This window comes from Mizuhopecten yessoensis, unplaced genomic scaffold (genome assembly GCF_002113885.1).
Source record: "Mizuhopecten yessoensis strain PY_sf001 unplaced genomic scaffold, ASM211388v2 scaffold716235, whole genome shotgun sequence".
Taxonomy (NCBI): domain Eukaryota; kingdom Metazoa; phylum Mollusca; class Bivalvia; order Pectinida; family Pectinidae; genus Mizuhopecten; species Mizuhopecten yessoensis.
The window spans coordinates 78,593-99,632 of record NW_018480015.1 but is presented as its reverse complement, the minus strand read 5'-3'; the positions used below and the strand labels follow the sequence as shown (position 1 = coordinate 99,632).

The 21,040-nt window shown below is 37.9% G+C and overlaps 1 protein-coding gene across 1 annotated transcript; it reads left to right on the top strand.

Moving 5' to 3' along the window:
- The first annotated feature begins 4,632 nt into the window (after nucleotides 1-4,632).
- On the top strand, nucleotides 4,633-20,657 carry LOC110442238 (cytochrome P450 3A4-like). The gene is made up of 13 exons (XM_021485741.1): nucleotides 4,633-4,816; nucleotides 9,299-9,395; nucleotides 11,710-11,809; nucleotides 12,001-12,117; nucleotides 12,597-12,688; nucleotides 14,601-14,749; nucleotides 14,955-15,079; nucleotides 15,375-15,507; nucleotides 16,672-16,829; nucleotides 18,769-18,857; nucleotides 19,693-19,830; nucleotides 20,216-20,372; nucleotides 20,580-20,657. Exons 2-13 carry the CDS (start codon nucleotides 9,316-9,318, stop codon nucleotides 20,655-20,657), a joined length of 1,416 nt encoding a protein of 471 aa, XP_021341416.1. The 5' UTR covers nucleotides 4,633-4,816; nucleotides 9,299-9,315.
- The last annotated feature ends 383 nt before the right edge of the window (nucleotides 20,658-21,040 follow it).

Below are 21,040 nucleotides of genomic sequence, written 5' to 3'. Positions count from 1 at the left end.
GCTACATAGTGGACTGAGTCCTTTGCGTTATCCCAGTCGGGATCGAACCCACATTGCTTGCATGGTACTCTACTCAAAGCGTCTGCGTTCTGGTGCTTAGCGCCTGGCCTGTGCTCAATATCCATATCATATGTTCCGAGGATCTCCAACCATCTGGCTAACTGGCCTTCTGGGTTTTTGAAATTGAGAAGCCAGCGCAGTGATCCGTGGTCAGTTCTTACCCGAAACTTTCTTCCGTAAAGGTAATGCCGGAAGAGTTTCACAAACGCCACGATCGCCAGCAGTTCCTTCCTGGTCACACAATACTGGCGTTCTGCCTTGGTCAAGGTGCGACTTGCATATGCTATCACTCTCACTTGACCATCAAACTTCTGAGAAAGCACTGCGCCTATATCTCCATTGCTGGCGTCGGTGTCCAGAATAAATGGTTTTGTGAAGTAGGGATGAGCAAGAACAGGAGCACTGACAAGCCTCTGCTTTAATTCGTGAATTTAATTCATTGCATTCTCTTGTCCAAATAAAGGCTCGTCCCTTCTCTGTCAAGCTGTGTAAGCATTTGGCAATAGCAGAAAAATGATGAATGTACCTCCTGTAGTAGCTACAGAGTCCAAGAAAGGATCTCAGTTTCCGTAACATTTGCTGGTATGGGCCATTCACTTACAGCTTTCACCTTGTCTGGATCAGTGGCAATTCCTTCTTCAGACACTACATGACCCAAAAAACTAACACGTTTGGCGAACAGGCGACATTTCTTTGGTTTGAGTTTAAGTCCAGCTTCCTTGAGCCTATTGAAAACAGTTCTAAGGTTAATCAACATGTCCTCAAACGTCCGCCCGACTACAATAACGTCATCGAGGTACACAAGGCAAATCTGCCATTGCACTCCCGCCAAGACCGTTTCCATAAGTCGCTGGAACGTTGCTGGTGCGCAACACAATCCAAACGGCATCAAGCGAAACTGAACCAACCCTTTCCTCGTTGCAAATGCGGTTTTGGGTCTGTCACTTGGCTCTACTTCCATCTGCCAATATCCAGAGCATAAGTCCATGGTAGAGAACCAGGAATTACCAGACAGTTGATCAAGCGAATCATCGATTCGCGGCAGGGGGTAAGCATCCTTTATCGTCACACTGTTTAATCGTCGGTAGTCGACACAGAAACGGATTGTCCCGTCTTTTTTCTTCACCAGTACGATTCCTGACGACCAAGGGCTACATGAAGGTTCTATGCCCTTTCTGTCTAGCATGTCCTTCACCAGCGTGTCTACTTCCTCGCGCATGTGCACTGGAACGCGCCTAGCAGGTTGCTTAATCGGCCGTGCATCACAAGTATCTATGGTATGTTGTACGTCCTCGCGCATGTCAAGATCGTTATTGGAGACTGCAAACAGATCGGTATACTCCTCTAGCAAATGATCGACATCACTGGTCTGTTCCTTGGATAGGTTCCGAATAGACTCATCTCGTAAGCGCTGCAATTCAGCATTCACCTTCAGTTTTCCTCCGTTACAATCGGGAGGTTTCAATCGGGAGGTTTCCCATCCAGAACCCTATTTACTTGTGCCAGCTCACCAATCATGGTTCCGCCATACACAACCTGTGCCTCGTCAGAGAGATTTATCATTCTCACTGGTACTATGCATTTGGACTGCACAAGGGTTCTTTGCCACCAATTCCCTATCAGATCTGAGGAATCGCTCGGTCGGTTCTACGACACAAAGTCCCTTAGGCAACAAACCCTCTGCTTCCAATACCTTACCAGGACAGATGAACTCTGATCTGGGAGGAATGCTGACGGTCTCCAATGCAGTAACCTTGAAACACGCGAATGGTCCTTGAAACACAAAAGGAGTTTCTTTTGCGCGGATGCTCAGTATTTCCTTGTTGATATCTACCACATCATCGTGAGCCTTCAGGAAATCCAAACCAAGTATACCGTCTATGCTTAGCTCTGCCACTATCATATCCATGCTAAACATCTGACCATCCAAAGCAAACTCGAACTTCCCTTTTCCTGACAGCACAAGGTCGTTGCCCCCTGCCGCCGCCACTTTATGCTTTATGTCTGCCAACTGTGGTCTGCTGTCACCAGCCAACCGGTTGTAAAGCTTCGCTGACAAGAGGGAGAGGGAAGCTCCAGTATCCACAAGTTTTGCTTCCGTCCCTAGTATTGATGATTTAACATACATGCCTGCTTCATTGGCAACCGAACTTACTCCTATAGAAGGTTTGGAGCTATTTCGTAGCATCTGTCGGCGTTCCCTACGTGTCATTAATCGATTGGCCGCTGGTCCATTCCCAGGCGTTTGTCCCTTAGCATCGGCACTTTTCAGTGCGGGATAGTTTCTTTTCATATGCCCTTTTTCCTTGCAATGGTAGCAGGTGATGTCATTTAGATCTGCCGTTTGCTCCCTGTTGGCGCCTCTGCCCTCTGCTTTCCTTCAGGTGATCCATATCTGTTCGTAAGGCATCTAGCTTATCTTGCATTGTCTTCATGGCCTTTACCATTTCACCAAAGGCATGTTCTTGTGTTTCCTGATAGTTGTCTGTCGCACTTGCCACCCTCAAATGTCCATGCCCTTCCTTACGCCGCTGCTCAGCTTTATTGAAAGCCTCCAGCTCTACAGCGAGGCGTATTGCATCATTCAAAGAGGCTGGTCGCGACTGTTTTATCCTAATTCGCACCTCAGAGTCCAACAGCGCATCGATAAATTGTTCCATGGCCAATGTGTCTTGTAATTGACGCGGAGCCGTTGGGTAAGCCAAACTCGCTAGTCTTCTTATTGCCTGACCCAATCCCGGGAGGGATTCTGTCGCTTTTTGGCGTTTGTCTCTGAGCTGGACCCTATACAGATCTGTTTAACTTGGCGGGGAAAATCTCTCTTCTAAAGAGGCAACCAGCATCGTGTAGTGTTGCATAGCGTCATTTGGTAAATCTCCTAGGACCCCCTGTGCTTGGCCGCGCAGACAAACAGCAAGGTGCATGCCCTTTTCTTCAATACATTTATTTATCCGCGCACAGGTATCAACATGTGACTTGAAATCTTTCCATGAGCCAGAACCGTCATACGTTGCTGGTTTAACACGAACCCCGTATCTATCTGTAGAGTTTGCTCCACCAGTCTTGACAACATCTCTGGGTTCTTGGCCTGGTGTTGGTGATGGAAGATACCTCCTTCTGGACCTCTTCTGCGTTATATGCGCCATACCAGTCCCCCCTGCAGGCGGATATTCAGATTCGTTCATACCCAAGATCCTCTGCTCAGTATCCACAAATTTCACCGTGGGCCGCGCCCCTACGTCGGGCGGTGCATAACCCGTAGCCCCTGGCAGGTATATGTGATCTTCCTTCATCGCACGGCGGTCCAACGGCGAGGTATCAGGAGGTTTTGTATCCCCTTGTTGTAGTTGTCTAGATTGCGGTGCACTGGCAACACCAGAATCACAACCTACACTTTGACTCTTTGATGACTTGGGCGTTGAGTGCTGGAAACTGTCCACTATCTTGTCTCTTTCTTGTTTCAGAATTGACAACTGCGTCTCAATTGGACTTATTTCCTGGTTAAAATTCTCCATTTTGCTTAAATGGGCCAATGGTAATAAACGAATCACATGCACAGCAGTATCCCACCGCTGCCACCAAAATATGTAACGTGCACCGTGGTCGGTACCTATTTGGTCCGTCCCAAGTGTTTCTTGGGATATGCTGTGCAGTTCCGGTAGCTTCGCCTTACCGCACTTGCTTAGTAGCGCAGAGACTTCCTATATGAATTGGACCCAAGCCAACTTAATCAGACTATAATTAGTTATTATTTACGAAGGATTTTAATACGACAAACCTATGATACAGTTGCATACAATAAACAGGGTCGTGCTACTTGTCACGGGACTCACAATTACAATACACATTTAACGTTAACAGGGGGCTAGACAAGACCTACAGCGCACCGGCTTATGCAGCACGGCGCACGGCACTAACAACTAGCACACGACTATTACAAGTGCTCCCGGCACTAGTACAGCGCAGTGACAACCTTGCGCACCGGCTTATCCAGCGCAGCGCACCGGCTCACACAGCGTAATAGCTACACCGTGCACAGGCCTTACAACCGCTAATCACCCTAACCTACAGCCTCACGATCACTGGTCACTTATTCAGCGACCAACAACTACCACGCTATGAAAGACTTATCCAGCCTTTGTATATACCTTATCGTTGTTGTATCTCGCCGTGTTCTTCTGTCAGCATCTTGATTGATTGATTGATGGGGCTTTACGTCCTTGTTCCGGTTATAACCGAGCCTAGGACAAAAAAAAAAGAAAAAAAAAGGGGGGGTTGGGTTATGGTTGCAATTCCGCCTTTTGAGTGTTGCCAAAAAGTTCTAAAATGGAGGATATGGGAACCTAACGTTCTAGTTTCTATAATTTAGGGATTGCAATTTGTACTGTCACTTAAAGCTCTACACTAGTCTAAATTTCTATCCTATTAAGCCTCGCTTATATACTGCTAGCTCAAACCATTCTGGGGCAAATCAGGTTATCCCATTTTTCATGACGTCACTAACTTTCTGGTCTTACGAGCGCCTACAGCCTATGTCAAAAGCTATGTAAAAAACACAAACGCAACCTAACACTGATAACACTAGCTGTGATGAAATCGCTATTGTCAACCAGTATCCTAACCCGGGCGGTGTAGATAACCTACTGTATCTACCCGGCTAAACCAAGAATATATATATAGGACAAATGGAGATACTTGGCTTTAATGTCCCACTATGGCTGGTGCTGATCTTAGCCGTGCTGGCTCTGTATACATAGTAAGTACGAAAGGGCTGTAGCGATTAATTATAATTTTAAATATTGCAATAAACGGCACAGAAACAAGGTTTCTATGTCACATTGTTAAAACCCGAATGTCCTGAGAACTAAACAGACGATTACATAGAGAAAACTCGTTAAAATCCCGGAGGGTTTTGTTTCGGCCGAAGGTGTACATGCACCTTATAGACATGTATAGTGCGTTTCTGTACCACATTATAATTTTGTGTAATATGTATATACAGAAGCAATTNCATGATGTTGTATGAATTGGATTGAACAACAGGCTATGCCTATATCCCATTTATATAAACCAGCATATACATATATTATAATTTATAGTGAAATGAAAAATTGAAAAAAAGACACAAAGTGCAAGCCATATGGTAAAGGGGAGATAACTCTAACTGCTTATGAATCTTTACCTCCCCAGAAATGAGTGAGTTTTAGACATATTCCTTTACTACATTCTCCCTGGGAGTTCAAAATCCACACAGAGTGACTCGTAAATAGTTCAATATTAGGCTTATATACATTAAATATTATGAATAAGCAATGTCAATATTGTACGGTATATTAATATTAACATTATAATACGTTAAGAATATACTTATTATTAATTACAAAATACAAGTCCATGTTGATTTAAGGGTTAGTATATCATATTCACACTGTGTTTATAGTAAGTGCTTAATGCTATTTATAACCAAAAGCATGTTTGCTGTTCATGTTTACAATATTAGGTTAACTATATAGTCTAAGCTCATACCTCACATTTGTTAAGTCATTTAAAAAAGTGATCAACTATATCATTAAGGTACTTTGGTGATATATTACGCAATATTTTATACATTAAAATTAATTTATTTTCCCCCTCCTATCAGCTAAGGTTTCCCATCCCAATTCTTTGTACATTTATGGTGCGATGTACCTCTACGAAGCACCGTCACTACTCTAGCAGCATCTAGTTGAACTGATTCTAATAATAATTTTGATTGTTCAGTGCAATTATCCCAAACTACATTCGCATATTCTAAAATTGGTCAAATATAGGATATATACATAGTGTTAAGTGAACTTCTATCAAGAGAAGTTTTAAGACTTTTTAATATATTAATTCTTTTATATGCTGTATCATAAATCTTATGGATATGTTGACCTCATTTACCATCTTCATTAAAAGTAAGACCTAAATGTTTATGGTTAGTACCGTCGATTAGTGGTTGATTAGAGAAGAAGATTGGAGGGTGATTAGTTTCTTTTTTCCGTGTGAAGATTATAGTTTTAGTTTTGGATGCATTACATTTGTTATCCCAAGATTTAGCCCAAGAACATATATTCTGCAAGTCATTAGTGAGATTTTGTGCTGCTTGAATGGGATTATCATCAACAATAATATAGAGGGAGGTATCATCTGCAAAAAGTTTAATGTTACTAGTAACTATATTAGTGATGTCATTTATATAGAGAAGGACAATGGACCAAGGACAGATCCCTGAGGCACTGCTGCACTGATACATTTAAAAGTTGACTGATGTCCTTCTGTAATAACCCTTTGTTTTCTCTCGGACAAGTAGTTCTTAAACCATGCCAATAAGTTTCTAATTTATATATTAAACCGTCATGCCAAACCCTATCAAAAGCTTTACTTACATCACAGAAGACAAATCTAACTTCTTAACCTTTATCTAAATTATCTATAATAGTGTGATATATAGATCATAATTGATTCACAGTTGAGTCACCAGGCAGTAAGCCTGACTGGTGCTCAGAAAGTTTCAGCTGCTACAAGGTAGTTATACAGGTACTTAAAGATGATTTTTGCAATAATTTTACTGAAACAAGATGTAATTGAGATTGGCCTATAACTACTGACATCATTTTGGGACCCCTTACCCTTATATATAGCATTAGCATTAGCAAGTTTCCATGATGCAAGGATATGTCCAAGTTCCATCGTTTTGTTAAGAAGTAATGTTAGTGGATATGATATTGAGGGTGTTAGTTTTTTTTAATTACTTTGGGTATAATTCCATCAGGCCCTGCAGGTTTATTATCATTTAGTAGTTAAAGTTGGTAGATTACAACTTGTTCAGGTATGTCAATACTTTCTAATTGAAAGGGATAGTTATTTACAATAGGTGGCAGTGGGTCAAGATTAGGAGAGGATGTTGCTATTGAGGTAAAGTAATCGTTTAGTGTATTAGCTTTATCTATAGGATGTTGAAGAGATATACCGTTATGATCAAGAGGAGGAATGCTAGTTGATTTATTATTAAAATGAGATACAGACTTAGCTATTTTCCACTATTTAGATGGGGGTAAGGATTTATCACTCACAGAACTCTCTAGTTTTTCAAGATAATCTTTTTTTCATTTTCCTTATGATTTCAATAGTTTCATTTCTAATATTTCTATATTTATTCCAGTGATAATGACTATTACTTAATTTTGCTTTTCTATAGATCCTATTTTTTTGCCTTAGTTTTGATCTGATTTCATTATTTATCCATGGTTTATCATCTGGACGTATAGTAATTATTTTTCAGGGAATATGGTTATTTCTTTGTTGATTAATATTGTTGGTAAGTATTTGGTTAAATTCTCCTGAGGTACTATTTTGCGCATGTGTCATCCAGTTAATATCTCTCAGTGATCTGTTCATTTGGTCAAAATCAGCATTATCATACATTAATATAGTCTTTTTATAACACTTTATGTTGATAGACAGAGTAGGAAACTGCAATATGTATAGGAGAGTGATCACTACAGAACTGGGGGCTTGTACATGTATTTTGGATGATTCTAGTATTATTAGTAAAGACAATATCTATAGAGGTTGAACTATTAGGAGTGATTCTTGTCGGTTCATTTATTAGAATATTCAGATTATATTTAGTAAGAATTCTGCTGAGATGTGAGTTAGGATTTAGATTTAACATGTCAATATTTATGTCACCTGTTAAAATTATGTCTAGTGAGGTATCAGCAGCTTTATCCAATAAAATATCAAGTTGTGTCCAGTATTCTACATTAGATTCCGGTCTATATATACACCCTAATTGAAATCTGCGATTACCAGTATGCACTTCTATCCAAAAATCATCATGCTCCCGGTCTAATCTTCTTTTAGTCTGAATAGTAATTCTATAATAAGTCAACCCTCCATCCTATTTTGTCTATCTTTTCTGTATGGTTCATTTGGAAATGAGTCTAGCATAATATCATTACTGAGAATATCTGGTGTTAGATGAGTTTCTGTTAATGTCAGTAAGGTGCAGCTAAGAATCAACTATATCAAGTTTGTTCCTGACAGACCTAACATTGAGATGAGTGATTTCTATATTTTGCATGGGACCAGGATTAAGCTCAATGTCATTAGCAAGAAGAAGTATTTTTTGACTTACATAACGGATATAGCTATTATTATTAGTTACATTTATGAGTATAATGTGACAATGTAGTAAGGGACACAGGTACTCTGGTTGTGTATATATAACGCAATCATATTGGAATCTGATTATTATATATATGTATACTCCCCCATACTTCCCAGGAACCTCTGCTAGGTACAATATATTAAGAGTGTGTTTATCATTCCAAAATAGTGAGGGTTCATTCTGACCACTGGGGCCCACCACAGATGCCCACACATACACCAACATGTACATGTGTCATAACACATGAATTATCAGTATGGGAGTATGCACACGAGCATCCGTAATAAGCCCCCGCGGCCAGGCACACGGGCAGGTTCAACATGGACAAGTGCTTAAAAAACTCGGTAAGAATCAAGATGGCCTGGATGCATAGGCATACACGTCCTGCCCACATACATGACACGAACATGTAAATATACCTGTCGTAGATAAAGTTTTCTAAGCATTTTATTATGTAGTTGGAATAAAATATCAATGTGATTTTAGATGAATCTTATATAATTACTTGATGTAATTTCTGACTAACATTCGGTTATATTATATATATACTAAATAGACTTGTATATAAAATATTAGATATGTACAAGTATAAATATAGCTACAAATGCTAGACACATGATGTTATAGTATTGCAATGCACATATATATATGTTTACATGTACTTAAATTACAGCTAGTATCTAGTTAAATATATTACAATTGGTCACTGAAGACAGTAATCCACATATACACAATATAATTTATACATATTTACATATAGATATATCAGATTGTACGAAGGGTAATCAGCATTGTTTTTGAACGAAGCAACCATTTCATTGCGATAAAAGTGTATTTTACGACGGTTCTCAAATGTTTCCCTAGTTCTTTGCATACGCTGACGTGAACTGTACCCTTTTACGTCCAGTTATAATTCGCGAATCCTCTAATATGTTTTAATAAAGTAGTTGTTTTGAAGTATTAGTGCCATCATATCCAACTGCATCTGTTTATTCAAGTATTGGTATTTTAGTTTTTGTTGTTGTAATTTTCATTTTTCAGTATGATGAGTCGTCACCATGGTACCTTTAAGAAACTCAACATCCCAGGACCCGCACCATGGCCGATCATTGGCAGTCTCGTGGAACTCAATAAAAAGGTACATACATGTAGTATAACTATCTGTATCTATCACAGGACCGGCACCATGGCCGATCATTGGTAGTCTCGTGGAACTCAATAAAAAGGTATATACATGTAGTATAACTATCTGTATCTATCACAGGACCGGCACCATGGCCGATCATTGATAGGCTCGTGGAACTCAATAAAAAGGTATATACATGTAGTATAACTATCTGAATCTATCACAGGACCGGCACCATGGCTAATCATTGGTAGTCTCATGGAACTCAATAAAAAGGTACATACATGTAGTATAACTATCTGTCTCTATCACTGGACCGGCACCATGGCCGATCATTGATAGACTCGTGGAACTCAATAAAAAGGTATATACATGTAGTATAACTATCTGAATCTATCACAGGACCGGCACCATGGCCGAACATTGGTAGTCTCGTGGAACTCAATATGAAGGTACATACATGTAGTATAACTATCTGTCTCTATCACTGGACCGGCACCATGGCCGATCATTGATAGTCTCGTGGAACTCAATAAAAAGGTACGTACATGCAATATAACTATCTGTATCTATCACAGGACCGGCACCATGGCCAATCATTGGTAGTCTCATGGAACTCAATAGGAAGGTACGTACATATAGTATAACTATCTGTATCTATCACAGGACCGGCACCATGGCCAATCATTGGTAGTCTCGTGGAACTCGATAGGAAGGTACATACATATAGTATAACTATCTGTATCTATCACAGGACCGGCACCATGGCCGACCATTGGCAGTCTCGTGGAACTCAATAGGAATGTACATACATGTAGTATAACTATCTGTATCTACCACAGGCCCGGCGCCGTGGCCAATCATTGATAGTCTCATGGAACTCACTAGGATGGTACGTACATGTAGTAGAACTATCTGTATCTATCACAGGACCCGCACCATGGCCGATCATTGGTAGTCTCGTGGAACTCGATAGGAAGGTACATACGTGTAGTATAACTATCTGTATCTACCACCGGACCGGCACCATGGCCAATCATTGGGAGTCTCGTGGAACTCGATAGGAAGGTACATACGTGTAGTATAACTATCTGTATCTATAACAGGACCGGCACCATGGCCGATCATTGATAGTCTCATGGAACTGAATAGGATGGTACGTACATGTAGTATAACTATGTGTATCTATCACAGGACCGGCACCATGGCCGATCATTGGTAGTCTCGTGGAACTCGATAGGAAGTTACATATATGTAGTATAACTATCTGTATCTACCACCGGACCGGCACCATGGCCAATCATTGGGAGTCTCGTGGAACTCGATAGGAAGGTACATACACGTAGTATAACTATCTGTATCTATAACAGGACCGGCACCATGGCCGATCATTGATAGTCTCATGGAACTCACTAGGATGGTACGTACATGTAGTATAACTATCTGTATCTATCACAGAAGGAATAATTCAAGATAGACATATTACCTATATGTTACTCTTGTCTATCCCGCTTACCTCCCCTGAGTGTTAATTTAAAACAACAATCAAAATCAAACTTCTTTTATGTGTTAATATCGCATATTTGAATACGTCGATGTATCCGATTTGTTTAAAACATTTACATTGGTAATTCAAAAACCTCATTGAAGCAAAGTCGAGTTTCAATAGTAAGATACGTGATTTGCTTTGGAAATTGATGTTGGAGAGGGCGTTTCTAAGTTGAGATAACTTGTGCCTTATCCTTTTTGTTGAATGACAAATAAAATATGATTAAATCAATTGATGTTAATTAAATAGTTACATCTTCATAGGAAGCTTGACTGTGACTATTACACATATCTGATCCTTGTTCATATGAATACGCTTCGATTACAGGGAATTCACGATTTCGAAAATGACTGCGTGAAGACATATGGAAAAGTTTGCGGGTATCATTTTAAATATAACTGTCATTTCATAAACAATGTTATCTTTCACACCTTTTTCAAAGCACTCAATCACAAGAGAAGTAATTTCACAGGTGTGTTGGATTTAGGATGCATACATATATATTCCATTACTAAAGAAACGTATAGGTCGTGGAGTTTAATGATTTCACTTGCACTTTGATTCAATCCGAAACAAATGAATACATTTGAATTGCATTCCTTAGTGAGTTAGTTTTGCAAATGCGAAGCAGGTATTTTGGTGTTTTTTCCTTCTAATTAACATTGTATTTCCTAAAGTGATATTTCAGTATTCTTGTTCTGTGCTCTGTTGGACCATCAATTGTTAATTCAATTAAATTATTTATCAATGTTTTAACTTTATTTTCTTTCACTGTAGATACTATGGTGGGATGTCACCACAAACACTCATCGTTGGAGACAAGGAGATGCTCAGAAAAATTCTTGTGAAAGAATTTGCAAACTTTCCCGATAAAATAGTAAGATGCAAAAAGTCTTCTGTACTCGATATATCGCATGACAGTTGTAATATAAATAATGTATTGTTTGATGGATACGGGCGATAGGACAAATAGAATACCAGCTGCTGCGTTTGGGGTCAAATATATAACATCCTGTGTTACTTATTTTTTCGAGGCATTACTAATTTAGCCGTCATCTTGTTTACCAGACATTAAAAGGCATTAATGGGGACTTGGAAACATCCGTCATCAACTTAAGAGGCGATCACTGGAGACATGTGCGTAACAAGATAACTCCTGCATTTTCCGTCGGGAAGCTACGAAAGGTAATCAAACGTCTTTTTCCAATTTATAATTTTTTAATAGACACTCGCCGTACTATTCCATCTTAGAATGGACTGATATGAACACAGATGTGTTCAAATATCAGAATGATTTCATTCCTGTTTAATATAGACAAAGAAATTTCACCACTCGAGTTAGGATTTTTGTTAATCTCTGCTTAGGAAATCCATGCTTGCTCTGGCATCGTGGTGACACATTTTAACCCTTTCACCCCTATGTAACTTGAGTAGACTACCATGCATTGATATGTATGTGTCCATTATGGTCTACAGTGGTGAAAGGGTTAAATAACACACATGTTAAAAAAAACCCATATTATTGTTATAAAAAAATCTTTTGAAAGAAATTTGAAGTTTTAACTCCTGTTGACTGTGAAAGGTGTACTTGTATGTGATGAAAACCCATATTTCATAATTATATGATAAATGACAAAGGGAGATAATTAATATCTATTTACCAGATGGTCCCGTTGGTTGACCTGGCCAGTGACACACTTGTGGAATCACTGAGGAGGAAGGTGAAGGACGGAGATGGAGTGACGGACATGTTAGAGTGGGTATCAGCACAACATCACAAACAACTGTTGATACATTGTAGTAACAATGTTGTTTCTTTTTACAATAAGCTCAATGTAATATTACGGTTTTCGTTTATTGTTCTCGATACATAGAGGTCCATGCAGGTAGGGCGTAAGAATTGTACCTGCTGCCCCCATTGCATGATCGTAAGAGGCGACTAAATTTTGGATCTTATCTTTTCTCTTCTTTCTTAAGAACTTTCTAAACAACTTTCTGCTTCCTAATGTCTCCCTTGACAATGCCTCTCTCTTTGGCTTTTAGTTGAGCGTTCACTCTTATGAAGAAGGCTTTTGGTTCTGTCCCCTGGCCGAGACATACCAGAGTCTGTAAAAGTGGTAGGCTTTACTCCTGCTTAACGCTCAGCAATTTAGGAGTGAGACGACTGGTTCGCCCGTTTTCAGTATAATCTGACCGGTAGCGGTGTCCTGCTGGGTGTCTTCGGCAGTATGTTTCAGTGGGGTAGCACTTTAAAGTCGGCATCAGTTCCGCGCTATCACAAGGAGACAAACACGAACCTATCGCAGCCTCCCAAAACACACACGCATAAACTAAACACATGCATCTTGCACACAGGGGAGACCGTCCTTAAATGATCATAGCTGTTGATAGGACGTTAAACAATACTAAACAAAACCAAACCAAATCGATACATGGAACATAGTTACTACTCTAAATGTTATTTTTCTCTTTCTCTACACATGAAAGGAAATATCTATGTTAGCAGTTTTCGTTTGCAATCTCTCATTGATAAATGACATCTGTAGTTATCATATTTGTAAGTTAACGTGATCGATTTAACATTTGCCCCTTGCATTTGAAGTAATAATGCTCAGTATTGTCGTTATCGTGTCTGTCTGTTATATTTTATTATTCTTTTCATTAATATACGCCAATCAAAAGTGGTTTTATGTCAATTCTACTCCCATCTGGTCTTAGGCCACACAACAAAGATTCAAAAGTGGCTCCTTACAGTAGCAGAGTATAAATATATATATAACTGCTAATCGTGGATGAAAAAACGTCATTCGTAAAACAAAAGGATTGATATGGACGGTCTCTCGAGTAGGTTTGACTGTAATTAGCTCGGTATAGTGGGATGTGTGTGGGCGTACCTACAACCTTGGGTGTAGGCTACTTCTTTGATAGCACGCAGTGGTGTTCGTTTATATATCTTACATTCTTATGTAATTTTCTGATCGTAGTTATCATATATTTTTACGCTGTAGTCATATTTGCTTTATTCGTAAAAAAATCTGACCCTAAATGTGCTTTATTCTTGGTCACATAGCTGAAATTATATTCATCTTCATACAATATGCACCGGATGGTGTAGAAAAACAAGTGACGTACGAAGTATAACATTGCAACTATTGAGAACAAATCTTCATTTCATTTAGTTTCATAAATGAAAATAGAAGAAAGAAAACCAAGAAAGGCGCACAGTTCGTCTCCATGAGTATGTAAACAGCCTGCTGGAAAATCTGCCACTTTGCACTATCATCAACTTGGGATTGCATTATTTTTATGATTTTATCCTCTGTACATTACAACCAAGGCGTACTCCAACATCTCCACCATAACTCTGTATCGCCATTGTATTTTATTTACATTATAAGAGAATGAAGACATTAGTTGAGTTTTTTTGTTGGTATCCAAATGTGTTTCGCTGCACCTATATTTTAAGTGATCAGTCAGCAGCTATTTAACATTTGATATGGACAAGTTACAGGGATATTTACATTGCATTAGTAGCTCAATAAAGTATACTGTACTATTAATGTCACTTATGAAATGCAATAACCAATGTATTCTGTTGTGTCTGTTCTTGTATGTTGTGTTACTGTGGGATAATGTTTTTTTCTGACGGTGTTTGACTCATATTTCAGAGTTTGTGGAGCCTACTCCATGGACGTGATATGTTCGACAGCCTTTGGTATTCAAGTTGATTCACAGAATAATCCAAACGACGAATTCATTGTCCACGCAAAGAAATTTTTGATTCTGGATTTTTACTCTCCAATCTTCTTGATTTTGAGTAAGCATGATCATTGGTCAGGCATATTATTCTGAAGTACAACAAAAGTTATTGTGGATAAACGAATAAATGTGGGGTTACTTTAATGTTTTTATCGAAGACGATCATAAATTCTGGACTATCTGTTATTTCCGATTAAACATGCCCACACACCAATTCGTCCACAACTGATTTTTATTGTTTTGTTTGATCTCCTCTTTTGTAGTGTTTTTGCCAGCACTCTGCTGGCTAATGCCTCACATTGGATGGTCAATCATTGATAATGACGTCCAATTGTTTTTCCGCCAAGTCACAACCAAACTTCTTAAGGAACGTGTCGCAGGGGACAAGGTAATACACCAGCATGAACTCCGTCTTGTTTACAGTTCAATTTGTCGTCTTTAATTATTAGCACATACTTGTATCTAATCAAAACTATTACATCATTTGAGTAAAACATGTCGGAGATGGATACGTTGTAAAATGCTAATATAGAAAATGAATACACACTAGCCGCTGGATACATAATGACGATATTACTACCTAAAACGTCAGAAACGTTTATAGATGTCTCGAAATCTCTAACAAAGTTAGAGATAATAAAGTGTGAACTGCTGCAAATAATAGTTATATTGGCGATTTTCAGAAACATGCAGATTTCCTTCAGTTGATGAAAAATGTACAGCAAAACCATGAAGATTCGGACGAAGACGATGATAGAGACAACGACGATGAAAATGTTTCAAGAAGTAAACCACCCACCTCCTGGTCTAGGAAAGGTATTTCACAAGTTCTATAATGCCATTAGAAATGCTGTGACTCCTTTAGGTTGATGATATTTAAAGTCTTCCTGTGGTCCCTGCGACAGGAAAATGTTACAACAACTTAGCGGACTGTTTTGATTTTGTGGTTACTTAGGGTCTTCTCAAAGGTGCTGAAATATGTGTACTGAAAACCTTTATTTAATTTACGATGTAAGCTCGTTAAAGGACTCGTTGTTTTATATGTGTTATGTTATTGCTACGATTGGCTCTTCTACTTGTATTATTCGACTTGTCTTATAAAAAGATCGAGTTGTTGAATATTTGACAGGTGATGTGTCTCAACCTCACCTACCACTGGAGTTCTTAGCAGATGTATGCAATGTATGCTAACCAAGTACTTAGTAATAGCGACAATACAACACTTGAGGTTTTCAAGGGAATGCGTTGTTTTTGTCAAAACTTTAACATTAGGAAACTATATTACATAAAAATGTAGAATTTTCTATCTCACAAATCTATTTAGCTTTTGAACTAAGAGGGTGGTAACGTTGGGTAAACATATGTCTTTAGCTTGCTGAGAACTGAAGACAGTTTGTATGGCTAAAATCTGACTTTGGTTAGTTTTTGTGTTTTAACTTCCTTCTATCATTTTAATTGTATGATTTATCAACATATTGCTACTTCTCGTGGTTATAACGATAAATAAATAAAAATAAATACAAGTTTGTGTTTATTAATTTGTGTTACATTCACTTTACCTATCTAAGTGATTATAAGACACGTATGCTACAAAACTAACGTCCATCGGTCGTCAGAAGCATTTAATTAGAGGGGCCAATATTACAAATGTAGTTTACGTAAAAACCAGACTATTGATATCTAAGCTTTCTTATGTTCTACGCATTTCAATACCAATATATGCATTTCTAGATTAAGTTTATATCGAAATATATATTCTAATGTACCCTAATGTCTAGCTTATTTCAGTTTCCCACCTTTGCTTCAACATCCGGTAAGGCTACCTGGTGATGGAGAGTAGCATATTGAGGAAGGTTTATATATGTTCACTGGCTATATTTCGTTACTTACTTCAATATATTATTATTTTAAATTCAACCAAAGTTAAAGTGAAATTGTGAAATTGTATTGATTTAGCTGATAATTGTTTTTTGAAACCAGGTATCACCTTTGATGAAATTCTTGGAAATGCAGAAATATTCTTCTTTGCTGGTTATGAGACCACGAAGACAGCTTTATGTATGACATGCTATTATCTCGCCTTGTATCCAGAGTATCAGGACAAACTACGCCAGGAATTATCGGACGTGATCGGATCGGTATGTACATAATTTTTGATAATAATTTACTTATCTTTTTCGCGCCTTGTTGAAAAAGAAAAAAACCTAACCAATCTTATCCATTTTAACCGGCCTTTAGTCAGCTTATCTGCTGTTACCCGGATAAGTGCTTACTCATTAGGTCTCATCTTGAGGGTTCTGTGCCAAGTTGTCCCTGACCTTTATTTCTCGCTGCTCTTAAGAGATGTCCATCGAAGGACTTTTTCGTGATGCTGATTTCTGGTAATTTAAATATATCCGTTCTTATAATGTGATTATAAACCAATTGCTTCCAAGCTTTTCAACTACAAGCAAACGCTACAACAGCAGGGTAGAGATGGCCATTTCATTTCTGCTTTTTAAGCATCTTCTGGTTCTATAATCCCATACACTAACAGTTCAACTGAACGAGTAGTAAATAGCTATCTTAACATTATCAAAAATTGCAACGCTGCAAAGTAATAATATGGATACTTACCTGCCTCGTTTTGGTATTGTAATGGATTCCGACACTTCGAATTCTTATAACCAACGTTTTATCGATGACTCTGATAGATGGTCAATCATGACGTTAACTAATACCATTCTTATTACTTTACTATTTCTTGGTATCTTTTGAGTATCAATTCCTCAAATATTTCTTATATCAAATATTTATTTTGCCAGTCGAAGAACAAACTGTGTCCCTCTTTTAGCTGCTTTGTTATTATTATGATATTGTGCTGACTTTATTGAAGACCTTTTCAAGACTGGTAACAAAAACTTTGTCAAGTCTTTCAGTTTCACATCCGGATATATCGAAGATGTATTATCTTTAAAAAGCAAGAATCTTATTGACGACGGCGATCGTGTATTCTACTTTAACTGCTTCCCTCGATTCAAAATTATAATATGACCAGAAGGAGCGGCTAAGTATGTTTTCCTATTCTGATTGTTATTTTTCTTGATAATAACATAGATACATCCCCAACTTACAACGTCACATTGCAGTCGATTTGGTATTGAACAGCCTACTTCGTATATAACGATAGATGGCGACTGCTGAAGGGCAGATATACAACAAGGAAATTTGCTTTTACTATTGTTTAATGCGATGGTCAATGTGTTTTATTATGCTCATCAATGTGCCTTTTTTTCATTGCGTTTCACTACACCAGTTGTTGTTCAAGGTCGTACACAGGCTTGTATTTGACATGGCGGATGTCGTAAATAAACCAAACGACGATTACTCTCATTTTTTGTCGTTCATTTTTATTAATTTTGTTAGTCATCTTTAAGATACAAGGGTTGGTATTCTTGTTTGACATGAACATCTTGGCGGTGCGTTTGCGGCAGCAGTGATGGAAAGATAAGAGGCTACTAGGAATAGGACTGATGATGTCCTGTATCTTTAAGGAACCAGGACTAGAGAAATCTAAACATTCGTTAGCGAATACAAATATTAGATAATTGTAAGAAACTAAAGTGAGCTTTGAGGTTTCTAATGAAAACCTGTTTTTGGTATTTTGAAGCGAAAATCGTAAAGCCAATTTGCAAGATATAGTGTGACGATTTTGTTTTCGAGATAATATTAACAAACATTGTCGAGATTCAAGCTTATTAATTGTGGTATGAACAGTTTTAAAAAGACTGTAAATTCATTGTAATATTCATGAAATTATTTTCTTAACAACCAGTATTTAGTTATTACAAGTTGTTACCATGATACAGCAAAATACTATTTATGGAGATGATTGATGTCAAAATATTTCAGACATTGCAAAAGTGGTAAGTCTGTTAATACAAACAAGTCCGATTAAAAGTAGGGAAGCTGCTTTGAACATATCTAGTTTCCTTTCACAGTACGATCCTCTGCGTGCTTCAATCTGGGCCCACGAAAGTGAGCAATACAAATTTGAAAACTTGTTTCATAAATGATGTAAAAGTTTATATTTTACAGAATCCAATGACATACGAGAACCTTCGCCAGGTAAAATACCTAGAAATGATAACCAACGAATCAATGCGAATTAACCCTCCTTTCGGACGGTAAGGATGCCACTTCTGTAGATCATAACGAAGTGGAAAATATGTTTTTATTTTTCTTAAAATTTACCGAGTTTAACAACTGAAATAACCGATATCATTCCCTTCCTTTATTCCGTTCATTATCTGAAACATACAACACAACGTTTGTTCCTAGATGCTTCATATTATAAGTAAATCTAGGGGAAGATCGATTCATTATATATGTAGCACATATGTAAAATATATATAAATGGCAAAGGTTCTATTCGCTTGCACGTTCGTGAGTTTGTAGTCACATATGAAGGGATTTGTATAAGTGTTGTTGAACTAGCTTGGCATGCAACGTGTACCAATACCGATGTTATATAATAATGAGGTCCTGCCACAATTACAAATTTACTGACCACTTGATATCATCATCTTGATAATAAGTTTGCTTTGTTAGATTAGTATTAAAATTACACTGAAAGGTGTGTTTAGCATTAAAAATAATTCGGCATTAATGACCCGATGGTCAATTCATCCTGGTAGGTACACGGACAGGAAGGTATACACACCAACATATATTGAAATTATCTGTGTTTATCCTTTGATATAATTGCGATTTAACAGACAGGTGCTGTTTTTGGACAATTCACTTGTTTCACAGTAAATGACACTTTTCCATCATTCATGTCCAACATGCATTTATATTAGATGCAAATGAGTAACATAATTGGATTACATAACTTCGATTAATGCTAAACCGCGTTGTCAAGTGATGAATTATATAGCCTGACAAAAGATATATGTAACATACATATCTAAAGTTGTTTGGTAAACGTAAGTGTGAAAGACTTTAAACTGTTTTTGACAGGACGACTAGAGTGTGCGTGAGAGATACCGAGATCAATGGTGTGAAGATTCCGGCAGGCATGCAAATCAGTATTCCAATATACAACATCCACCTTGATCCCGACAACTGGGAAGATCCGGAAAAATTCATCCCTGAAAGGTACATATCATCTGTTATTTTCACAGTATGTCTGTGTTGACCTCTATGATTAAGACTTGTATTGACAAATCACCTATTTGACAACTATTAAAAAGAAATAGAAACAAACAAATAAATTCATGTCAGTTTCGTGAAGTCAGCTCATCATACGACATACAACATACAACATATTGAATGTTGAGCGGCTCGGCTTACGACACATAGGTTCATTTGTTTAATTTCGTATTTGACGGGTTCATATCATCTCGATATCAGGCTATTATTAATTTTCTCTTACAAAATGGCCGGAATATTATGTGTCCTTGTTGTGCCATCTCCTTTATCTGTATCCTGTATCAATTGTAAATGACACTTTACCCCAAGCTTTAATCGCATTGCACTACAGATTTGCTGACATGGACACTATTGATCCAATGACCTTTCTCCCGTTCGGATACGGTCCCAGAAACTGTATTGGAATGAGACTTGCCGAAATGGAGTTGAAAATGGCACTTGCAAAAGTCGTCCGTAGTTTCCAAATTTCCGTTTGTGGTGAAACAGAGGTAATTATTTATTTTGACATTGTGAGAATTTAATTTGTTACATTAGCATCTGAATGATAGATTTATCGTGGTATTATCAAACAAAAGGTGACGTCAACCGATTCAACTGGATTTAAATGATATATTGCATTCCCCCTTATATTGTTACCGCTCGGGCGTAAATAGTCTCTAGGATATATTGCATTTTATTATTTTGTTTATATGTAGATTCCTCTAGACTTGAAGAAACTCGGAATGATGACGCCGACATCTTCTACACTCAAAATGTTGGAGATCAAATCATAAAAATGTGAAACAATCTGGCAAAGAGGCTATTGTTGGAAAAGGACTAATATTTAAGGAGATTTAATAAGGATTTTCGATGATATTCGTTAGTTTGGAAATATTTGTGTATCTACTGTTTTCTTGATACACGAACAATAACATATAGATGCGTCCCAACGTTTGAAGACTGACCGGTTTTATTTGACTGGGTATAACTTAGCTGAGAAAACGATTGTTAACCTGTACATCGATGTGATGACTTGTTAATTAGCAGTTTGACTTTAAAAGTAACCATGTGGAGCGTCATATATTGTTCTTGTTTATCAGAGTACCCTAGCATAATACAATAGACATATTTGTGTAACTGGCATATATAGAAATATTGCTTTAACGTTACGCGACAG

Bases quoted from the DNA above. Each gene is read 5' to 3' on its own strand.
- LOC110442238 (XM_021485741.1), top strand. From the start codon at position 9,316: ATGGTACCTTTAAGAAACTCAACATCCCAGGACCCGCACCATGGCCGA. The intron at 11,810-12,000 runs GTAAGATGCAAA...CTTGTTTACCAG, and splicing joins CAAACTTTCCCGATAAAATA to ACATTAAAAGGCATTAATGG. The intron at 20,373-20,579 runs GTAATTATTTAT...GTTTATATGTAG, and splicing joins CCGTTTGTGGTGAAACAGAG to ATTCCTCTAGACTTGAAGAA.